This window comes from Bos javanicus, chromosome 7 (assembly GCF_032452875.1).
Source record: "Bos javanicus breed banteng chromosome 7, ARS-OSU_banteng_1.0, whole genome shotgun sequence".
Classification (NCBI taxonomy): Eukaryota; Metazoa; Chordata; class Mammalia; order Artiodactyla; family Bovidae; genus Bos; species Bos javanicus.
In genome coordinates, this window is record NC_083874.1 from 28,751,078 (window position 1) to 28,762,433 (window position 11,356).

General features: G+C 42.2%; 1 protein-coding gene across 3 annotated transcripts in view; it reads left to right on the forward strand.

Moving 5' to 3' along the window:
- The window catches only part of ZNF608 (zinc finger protein 608), a 109,106-nt gene extending 104,697 nt beyond the window's left edge, over positions 1-4,409 (forward strand). For all 3 annotated transcript variants that reach the window (XM_061422930.1, XM_061422931.1, XM_061422929.1), the window contains 3 exons: positions 168-321; positions 2,186-2,267; positions 2,830-4,409. In XM_061422930.1, coding sequence (XP_061278914.1) covers positions 168-321; positions 2,186-2,267; positions 2,830-2,836 — 243 coding nt within the window. In that variant the 3' untranslated portion in view covers positions 2,837-4,409. The remainder of the gene's footprint in view (positions 1-167; positions 322-2,185; positions 2,268-2,829) is intronic.
- The last annotated feature ends 6,947 nt before the right edge of the window (positions 4,410-11,356 follow it).

Consider the following 11,356-nt stretch of genomic DNA (forward strand, 5'->3'; position numbering starts at 1 on the left):
TGTCTTTTGAAATGATTTACCATTAATAAAGAATTTCTAAGAGTCTGTGTATTTACTTGTTTAATATTAGGAGTACCCACTGCTGAAGGGACCAGGGAGGTTTACTACGCCCCTCCAAATTGTTGCTCAAAGGATTAAGGGGGGAATCTCTGTCTTTTCTTTTGCAGCCTGTGGAAAAGGCCTCAGCTGAGCGGGAGCGGGAAGCCGAGAGGGAGCGGGACCGCCACTCCCCCTTTGGCCAGCGGCACCTGCATACTCACCACCACACCCACGTGGGCATGGGGTACCCACTCATCCCTGGGCAGTACGACCCTTTCCAAGGTCAGCAGCTCCATTCTCCTTGTGCCTTTATTCATCCTGCTTTGAAAAACAGTTTCCAAAACTGCCTTTCTTGTCTTCAAATGAAAAGGTTGAGCTTTGAGTTAATTAGCTCTGGGGTGGAATTTTAACACTTCTTTCCTGGTATATCCTTGGGACACAGCTAAGGGTATTCCCACATCTCTGTGTGTTTTGATGAGACGTGAAGTGGCTACCACTTAATAATTGTCACTTATTGATGTTATTGGTGGTGGGCAGTGTCTGGGGCACCAAATATAACAATCAGAAGATCAGATAGCTGCTTCAGGAAAAGTGTAGAAGACAGGGAGGGATGGTGGGAGGCTTTGGTGAAATGACTTCCCTTGATCTCTTCAGGCCTCCAAGTTGCTCCTTTTCCCAAGGAAGTAAAGGGAGTCATGCGGTCAGGGTCAACACTCTTTATAACCTAATCCTGAGACTTCCAGCCCTTTGCTATTGAAACGTGGAGTAAAGAGGAGAAACATTTTTAAAAGCCATAGCACTGACATGAGGAACCACAGACAGTTCGTGGTGTTTTAGCAGATTGTCCTAGCTCTGTCAGCTCATGGCCTGGGCAGGGAGGGGCAATATCTTTACCAGTAGAGCACTTGCTAGGACCTTGCTGTCTTAGCTTTGACTGCAGTAACAGAATACCATAGTCTTTATGGCTTTAAACGACAGAAATGTATTTCCTCATAGTTCTGGAGGCTGATAGTCTGATACCAGGGTGCCAGCATGGTTGATTTCTGGTGAGAGAGCTCTCCTCTTGGCTTGTAGATGGTCACCATCTTGCTTATGTGTTCCTGTGACTTCTTGGGGGACCAGGAGGTGGGGGGAAGAGAGTTACTATCTCTTCTTAAGGGACACTAATCCTTCAAGATCAGGGCCTTACCCCTAGGACCTCATTTAACCTTAATTACTTCCTGTATAGGTCCAAATACAGTCACTTTGGGGGTTAAGGCTTCCACGTAGGAATTTTGAAAGGGCACAGATTGAACTGTGGACAAGTATCTGTTTGCCAGGTTCCTTCTTACTCTGCTGTCTGAATACGAGATAATACATTTGAAGGTATTTCCAAAAGTAGGAAGTGCTGTCCAAATGTGAAAGGGTCATTTTAATTTATTCATTCCATGTTACTTGGTGTCAAATAGTGGTGTTAAAGAAACCATAGAGAACATAGAAGGAGTCATTTCCTCAGGGTTTACTTTTATTTCCTCTATCTTTTTTCCATGATTGTTTTCTATAGAATTTAAAAGAATTTCCTATTAGGCAACTTCATGCCATTTGGATCTATTATATTCTCTTACTGCTCCCCTGCTCTTGCAGGGTGAAAGTTAAGACTGTTTCTAAGTTCAATTCAGTGATTCCATGTACCTTATGGGATGCATTGTGTTCAGTCACTGGGGAAAACGTTAAAGTGATAAAAGTTATTATGAAAGTATTGTATTCTAAGCAAATAGAGTGGCGCTCCTATAATTCACTGTGACTTTTGATTCCTGTTGTTACCTGGTACCTATTATTTCTCCTGGGCTTCCTATTCAGAAATGCGTGCAAACCATTTAGCACCATGCAGAGCCAGAGAGATGGAATGCTGTATTCTCTTTGAATAGCTATTAAGAAAACCACAGAGTATTCAGTGAAGAGATGGATTCTGGTTAGACTGAGCAGTTTGTATTCTGTCCTTGCTACATGAAACATTTCGTGTGTGTGTGTGTGTGTGTGTGTGTGTGTGTGTGTGTTTACAAAGGCCAGATTGCTACTCCCTGGTCCGCAACCTTTCACCATTGGACCTGCATCTACTCTTAACCTTTCTGAAAGTCACAGAAACCCTGCATTTTTCCCCCATTAGGCCTGACCTCTGCTGCCCTCGTTGCCTCTCAGCAGGTGGCTGCACAGGCATCTGCATCGGGAATGTTTCCTGCACAAAGAAGGTACGTATTTGGAATCAGCTTTCTAGATAGAGACGTCGTAATGGGTGGGAGGAAACAAGTGTAGGCTTTTTAGACCAAAACCTTAGCTCCTAAGGGTTTGATATTGTTGTAGTGAATGTACTTACTATGTCACCGTATTTCAGATGCAGCTTCTATACTGTGAACCTCATTTTTATAGGTTTTATATATGTACATTAGTAATTAACTGATCTGTTTCTTTAACAGTTCTTAAGTTGTCTTCAATGCTTGTTAAAACAATTCACTCTAACTCCCTTTGTTTTATTTTGTTTAAAAATGAAGTTGCAACTGAAGGAGTTTACTGTCATAGTGCTAAAGTGATGTTTGTTCTTTGATATTTTCAGTTACTGCTCAAGTTGTTTTAAAAAGGAAAATAATTTATTTTTCATGTTGTATATCATTACCCTTGTGTTCATTCACTTTCTCTGGGATTGAAGTCCTTGAATTGAACAGAATTTAAATAAGTCTGTTGGTCTTACAGTTTTCTTATTCTCAGTGTCAAATGTGGATGGAACATTTGCTAAGGTTTTCTTTTCTTTTGCAGAGAATAACAAGATTGGAAATGTACGTTGTCATGTGACTGGATCACATGGGGAAGCGCTTATACAGACATCAGTTCCATGGTGTTAATTTGAAATGCCTTAATGGCAGGCAAAAACCAGTCATTTCATTTTTGTAAATTACAGATTTTATCACAGAGTAACAAATGTTGCTGTAATTAAACTTCTGTTTTATATATATATACGTATACATATATGTATATATACATATATATATATATATATATTCTTTACTTTTTGTATCAGTAACCAGGCTCGCACACACAGGGTCTGCTGCCAAGTCGCAAACCACTCAGTAAAGGAGATAAAAAATGTATTTGTCAAGTTGGAAAGTGTTAGCCTCAGAAGGCTGCTTACTTTCTTTTTTTTTTTGCTTTTGCTTTTCAATTGTAAATAAATAATGTTATGTATCAGTGTGCCTGAACCTTGCATATCCTTCATATAATTCCCATGAACCCCTCAGAAAGGCTAACTGTGATGATGACACTTTGGTACAATTTAGATGTCTATATGGTGGCTCCTGTTAAGATGCATCAGTGTAAAATGTTCCTGTAGTCACTGTTCGTACTTGTGTATTGTGGAGAAAATACTTTTGGAAGGCATGGGGTTGCCAGTACCACAAAAACTGTGTTGTATATAATGTAAAGATTAAAGTGGGGAAATAATGAGCATCTGTGAATAATGAGGTGTCATTTTTGATAATCTTGAATGGCAAATAACCCAATAGCCTGCATACCAGAGACATCTGTGATTGTTCTATTACTTGAATAGTCCTGCAGTTTTTTGTTTTTTTTGTTTTTTTAATGTTTACAATTATCCAGTTTTAGAAGAGAGAGACTTTAACGCCATTGCCTGGTTACTTGTTTTATGCTGTAATCTAGTTTATTTTATGTAAAATGTATATTGAATGCTTTCCTTTTTTATACCTGCCTTAAATAATTTGGCAATCAGAATTAAAAAGGTTTTTTTTTTATATATATATAATGGCTTCTTGTCTGTCTCATATTATTTCTAGCTGGCTGATAATAATTCTTATTTTCAAAGAACAGTTCCTTAATATCTATGAAGGTCCAGTGTGTTAAGATATAGTACAGAGATATTAACTTTTCTTATATGATACCCAAGTTTAACAGCCAAATAGTGGATTTAATTCAGTGCATATATGTATCTTTATTGGGTATTTACTCTAAACATGAAATGTAGTATCACTACAGATTTCAGGTTTATGTGGTATGGAATGATAATTCCAAAGATGTTAGTCTTGTGGATATGTGAACAGTATGTAAAATGTATGAAAAGTTAGTCAGCTAGCCATTTGATTGACTTGTCATTAGAATGTTTTACTGGCATACATTATGCTGAATATACAGAATTAACTGCTTCCTCACTTTTTTTCCTTTCTTTGCTTCCCTCCTTCCCTTTCTCTCTCCCTTCTCAGCAGATTCTGTCTGAGCACCTACCTTATCCCAGGCACTGTACAGGTGCTGGGTTACAGCCATGAACAAAATTCCTGTTTGCATTTTCTAGTAGGTCTGGGTAAGCATAATAAAGTATGTAAGTAATATGCGGAGTATGTTAGATGGTTGATAAATGCCCTGGAGAAAAACAAAGTCTGGAAGTGGGCATGAGGGATTTGTGGGTGTTTACGAATAGAGTGATCAGGAAAATCTCTCTCAAGGAGATGAGGAAGCAGCCATGTGCATCTCTGGGGGAAAGCGCTGCAGTGAGATGCAAACACGAAGCCAAAGCCCTAAAAGTGGGGGTGTGTATCATGTGTTTGGACTGGTTGATGCTTCATCCCAGCTGTAAGTTTTAATGATTTTACTGTAATTGCTAATGATGGTTCTATCCCTTGGTTTCCTAAGCTGACAGATTTTGTCTTGTTGTATTTCGGTTAGTTCTACTGAGGGGCTTTTGCGTCGCATATGTATAGATATTTGCAATCAAAAATACTTGCTTTATTTTTGGAAGTCACCTGAAAATGGTTTTTGCTATGAATATCATCCAACATTTTTTATGGTGTTTTATCCCTATGCTTCAGAGGATTTCACCTATTTTTCCTCATTCTTTAAATTTATCAAATTTTTTCAGTTCTTAGACCACATCTTGATGTACCCTTGAAGACCTAATGTAATTTGTCTTATTTTAGTTAAACAAGTGTGATTTCTCTGTTCAGAATATCATTTGAAGTGTGACTTTTGGTTGCCTACATGTTGCCTCAGTTCTAGAACTGACTGAACAATTCACTGTCGACACAGAACCAGAACTAAGGTCAACTTACATCTTCACCAGCTGCATTATCATGTTCCTGGTAGTGGCTGGGGAATACTGTGGATTCCTGGTGATTCTCCTGCCTTTAGTAATAATAAAAATCATATGGAAGCTCATCTCACCTGAGCTATACAGGAGTAGATATATGCTTATCACATAGGCTTTTAATTATACTTTTAGTTAGGTGCCTAAATAGATAGGATATAAACATGGACATCAGACCGTGCTTAACTCTTCTACTGTGATAAACAGGAGTGCCGAGGAGTCCTGATAAATACAAAGATGTATATGACCAAAGGCACATTGCAACTTGAATAGACTCTCCCCGCAGGCTCTTACTGGAACATTATTCATGACTGGTTTCCATTAGTCACTGAATGAAGTTTTGTTTCTTCCTCTTACTGTTACAGTGCTGTCCCTGCTGATGACAACATGAATCGCCAAAGGCCAGGGCTTGTTTATATTATGTGTGCCATTTCTCTGGCTGAGTACATAGTCAGGACTGAATGGTAAATTAAAGATTCCCAAAAGACAAGCCTACTTGGCTCTATTATATTACTATGATGAATCTGCCATTAATACGGTTCTAATTGTTTTACTTTTATAGACATAAAATCATTCCCCTTAGTGACTAATAATAGGGTTTATTGATTTTACTAAACATTATTCATTCCAGGCCTGCTCATATCAACTTGTCCTGAACATATGCAAAACGCCTGCAGTGCTAACACAGTGCAAATTAACTTCATGGAGAAATGAGACTGAAGAGTTGTTTACAGCTGTGGTCCCAGCGAATGCAGAATATTAAAAACAAGGTAATAGGCTCCATATAGAACCATTTGTTCCTAGATTAGGATCTCAGATGGCTTTTTCATGGAAACTTGCCATTGATGTTCAGCCCAGGTCATTAGCACTTACTGAGTAAAAAGGCTGGCCTTATGTATTCACCCTGACTGTGACCCTGATTTAGTGTGGTTTCAGCCCAAGGGTCTGAGAGTAACCAGAATGAATAGCTCTGATTGATACAGGATAAAACAGCAGTTTAAATGATAATTACTGGTCCATTTCATTCCCTCCCTGACTCTGAAAGAGACAAGACAGGCAAAGCCATTTATTACTGTTTTTGTCACTAACCACAGTCATCCATTCCCTGCTTCCTGCAGAAGCTTGAGTCATAAATGTTGTTTGCTTTCAGTTAACTTTAGGAGAGAAAACAGAGTGAAACCCACTATTAGCAGTGCCTCCATCATAGTTTCTTATTTTTCTTAACGGAATCACTCTCCAAAGCAGGGGTTCCCAGCCTTGGCACTATGGACATTTTGGACAGTTGGCGGACATGTTCTTTGTTAGGGGTGGAACTGTGCACATTGTAGGGTGTTGAGCTAGGCTCTACCCTCCCGATGTCAGTAGCAACTTCGAACCACCCCACCCCAGACTGTGACAGCCAGCTGGTCATGTGAAATTCAGATCTCCTGCCCACCTCCTCTCCCACAGATAGACTACTGTGCCTTCTTGTTTTCTGTTTCTTTAGAAGATATAAAAGCCAGCTGTGATGCCTGGTAATCTCATGAAAGTGTAGTGGGGGTGCTCACTTGACCAACATGGGCCCGATCTTCTAAAAACAGAGTTGGATGATCTAGGTTTTAACCTAATAATTAGTAGATTTTATAGACTAAAAATGAATTCAATCTAAAACCCATGTCTGAGGGCTGAATTTGACTCATAGCACCTCAAATTGGAAAATGCACTTTATGTATGTTGTTAAAAATCCTCACACCAGCTCTCTAAAATACATATTATTTTTCCCTGGAGTAAAGACATTCCAGTTAGAAAACCTGGAGAAAGGAGTCATTCTTAAGAGGTTGCTGGGATTGAACTCAGATTTCCTTCCTACAAGGAGTACCATTTGATTCATGTACAGAAATACACTTAGGGAGCTTTCCAGATGCACTATACATTTCAGTGAAGATTTTTTTTTTTAACTCAGACATTAGAAAATAAAATGAAAGGAAACATGACATACCTGGAAATTGAGAGGAAATAAAGCTCTCCAGGGCCATCGTGAACACAAGACACAGACGATGCCCGCGAGTGTGGTCCAGTTCACAGTCCAGGTTTCTGGTCAGGTGTATGGTGGCCTGCCCCACCTGCGGTCATTCTCAGGGAACAGTGAGTAGCGGGTACATGTGGGGCCAGACCCCTTACCTGGGTCCATAGCAGAAATGACTAATCATTCCAACGCCCCAGCTTCACATGGGTGAGATCCCACCGAGTTCTCAGCCCAGCTCTCCAGGCAGCTGCTAAAAATGGATCAAAGTTAACACACAAAATAAAGTAAGTTTGGCATCCCTCTGAGAAACTGAGATCTTGAGTGATGGAATCGTGACCTTGTATCTTTCAAGGGTATCAGAAACCCCTCATTTTCAAGCCAGGAAACTTAACATGGAACTGTACTTCCCATTATTAGAAAATTCAGAAGTTATTTTATTTACCTTCAGTGTTTTAAAGCAACCATTATTCCTTTAGTCAGAAAAGTTGAGAAACCAAAATCATTATTTATTGACTCATCTTTCTTTTGATTTGTGGAGTTTTTTTTTTTTTTTTAAACTTTGTGTCATCACAGCTTTGCTTCCTCTCCTGCCTCCCTCTTACAAGGATCCCTGATTAAATTGGGTCCACCCAGATAATCCAGGATAATCTCCTCATTTCAAGGTCAGTGGATTAGCAACCTTAATTCCATTTTCAGTCTTAGTTTTCCCTTTGCCATGCAACTCAACATAGTCACAGGTTGTAAGGATTAGGAAGTGGACTTCTCTGGGAGGTCATTGTTCTCCCTGCCATCCACCCAACACATTTCCTTTACGCCTGGGTAGAAAACGTAACACAGTGAATAATAACAGCTAGCATTTACATAGGATTTAGTGTGCCTTAGACACTGTTCCTAAACACATCACATAAAACAATTCACTTAATGCTCATGACAACCAATTACTATCCCCATTTAGAGTTGAGGAAACTTAGGCACAGACATAAAACTTGTGATAGAATCACTGTGTAAGTGATGGTCTGGCTTTATGACTACTATATGCTGCTTCAGAAAAGGGATCCTAAAGTCCCTAGGTAATTAACAAAAGCTGTGAAAAGTCGCTCAGTCGTGTCCGATTCTTTTGACCCCATGAACTATAGAGTCTCTGGAATTCTCCAGGCCAGAATTCTGGAGTGGGTAGCCTTTCCCTTCTCCAGGGGATCTTCCCAACCCAGGGGTCAAACCCAGGTCTCCCACACTGCAGGCAGATTCTTTACCAACTGAGCCACAAAGGAAGCCCAAGAATACTGGAGTGGGTAGCCTGTCCCTTCTCCAGCAGACCTTTCTGACCCAGGAATTGAACTGGGGTCTTCTGCATTACAGGTGGATTCTTTACCAATCCCTTAACAAAAGCTAGCCTATGTATTACTTTCAGAGGGGCCAGTGAGAGAAGCATAGCCTTTGTCTCTAGTTTGCTATGAGACAAATGCTTGTGGAGACTTCTGGAGCCAGGGAGGCAACCCAGACCCAGATCCTGGAAGCCTGGAGGGGCCTCAGCATACAGCTGGCAGAAATTGTCAAAAATCTTAACCTTTTTTCTGGCTGTCATGATGGCCCTTGCCACAGGGAATCCTCTACCACCTACATCTGATAACTAGAAGCTCAGAATGAAAGAGTTGGGCTTGGCGGCAATGGGTGCTTGGCTGACTGGTTGCTGGGGCAAGTGGATGATTTTTTGATTCTGGAAGAGACCATCATAGAGTCTCACAAAGGATCTCCAATTCAGACCTTTAATCAGCTCCAAATGATGTGCTTACTGTCCCAGAGGGCTTCTGAAAAGATTAGAAAAGGAAGACCTTAAAACCACAACTCTAAACTCACTTCCCATAACCAGATCCTTTTCTAGTACATTTTATTAGGGAGTGGGGATATGTGAAACATATTTACATTTGCAGAATGTAAACATTTTAACTATAATTTCTATAATCCTTTATTGGAATTACTTTATTTTAATGTTGTGGAAGCCTTTAAAAAAATTGCTTAGACTTTTTCTTGGCCTCAGCAGGCCTTGTTGGGGGCTGGTCATGCTGTTTGATTCAAAAATTCTTCCTAATAAGGGTGGCAGGGTCAGGGGCCCAAGGGCACCCTGGGCACCATGCAGTCATTAAAGGGCTACAGGTTGGACACAGAAGGTGGTCCCATCTCCCCATCACTCTCCAGAGAAGGTAGTCCAACTACCCACCCCCTGCTTCTAGATCAGATCTCAAATTTTGTAGGATCTATTTCTAGACTGATCATTAGCCAGTGGAAGAGAGGTACAGTCCCTAGCCTAGCAGGGGTGACCTCTTAGCACAGTCATGGAGAGGAGGGCATCTCTAGTAGGATGGTGGTGAAGTTGGATGTTTTCAGCTTCGTGTGATAGAAACCGTGGCTCAGACAGCCTTTAAACCACAAGGAAAAGTGTTTTTTTCCATAACATGAAGCAGAGAGCAGGGTGAGCTCCAAGCAGAGCCCTCCATACTGCTGGTTCTGCTTCTCTGCACCACTCGTTGCTTTGTCTTGTTTTGTCCCTCCTCTGATGGCCATGAGAATTCGAGGAGCCCCATCCAGAGGCAACAATGTCCAGGGGACAGGACCGAGTCTGTCTCTCTCTTAGGAGGGAAGAAACTTTTCTTGGATGCCTCTGACAGACATCCCCTCATGTCTCCTTGGCCAGAACTGGGTCACATTCTCCTAAATCATCATGGACAAGAACATGAGATTGTCAAGACCTTCTGAAGCTAAGAAGGGTGAGAACGGGCCCTGGGATCATGCATGGGCACAGTGGGGTGACATGGTTTAGAACCGGAGTTCCGTGAGGGGAAAGAAGGAGGAGGTAAATGTGAGAATGAACGTTTCGTGAGGCCCAGTGGCACTTGATAAATTCTCCTGGCATCCTCTCCGGCTCTTCCAAGGTGTAGGTCTGCATACAGGATGGTGTGGGTGGGCAGGATGAGGCAGGCGGTTGTTTGTACTTAAGCAAAACTCAGAGGCACCCTTGGGAGTAACTGAATCTCCCCTAGAGAGTCTGGTGGCTGGACAGAATTGAGGAACTCGGGTTATGGGCTACACTAAGCATCCCAAACAAGAGAACGGACTTAGAAACCTGCCAAGTAGGGCTTTACTGGTGGCAAAAATAGATGCCTGTCTTCACTGCCTCCCCTAAAACACACACACACACACACACACACACACACACACACACACAGTTATATTGTCCTTTTTTCTTGCCCAAGTTCCTTGGAATTTATAGCTTATAAGGATTGACAGGAACCTACCTTGTCCCCAGGCAAGCTGACTGCACTCCAGAGAGAAATGAGGAGCTCAGGACCATTCATACTGGAACAGAGACACAGTGGGGGTGGGGAGAGGTATGGTAAGGGGGCTGGCGGGTTAGAAAGGGCATGCCTCAGGCACTGGTGTTCCAAGGGAAAGCTCAAGAGCCCCCTGACACAGGGTGACTCTTAACCCTTCCAAGAAAAAGGAAGGTTCTTTGGGAAAGAGAAATCAGTCCGGAGCTTGGCGTCTTTGACTTAGGGTTACTGAAGAATTTCGGTTGAGAAGAAGCCTGTCTGCTTCTGAAGAGAGTCCTGTGCCTTCTGGAAGGGCAGGGGTAGGTGGTAACTCCTAGGCGGCCCAGTGGTCCCAGCTGGTCCTGTACTGCACGAGGCGTGGTCTGCTTTGCCTCCACCCACCTCTCCTATTGCAGAGAGTAGAACACTTGGTGAGGAAGAAGACAAAGGAATTGACCCAGTGTTCTGACCTGCCACCAACCCTCCCTGGGCCCCAGTGTGCATGAGCTAACCTGCTGACCCTTGGAGGATGGACACCCTGACTTGATGGGGGATGGGCTAGAGCTGCACTCGCAGATCTAGTGACCAGATTCCTTCCAGAGAAGGAATTTTGAAAGTGGGTGAACCGCATAGGAGGCAGAATTTGTTTGGGAAACATCTTCTGCGTTCCTCCTAAGGGCCTGGTGTTTCCCAGGCAGTTGAAAGCTCAGACGCTGGGCTCACAGCCCCTCAGCAGCGTGGCACGGCCCTTTCTTCTATGCATCAGCCAGGAGTCTACAGAGCTGGGCACAGAGGACCCTACGGACCTTTGGCCAACTGCGAAGATCTGGTGCACAGATGAGTGTTTGCTTGGGGACTCTGTGACCAAAGCTCGTAAACTTG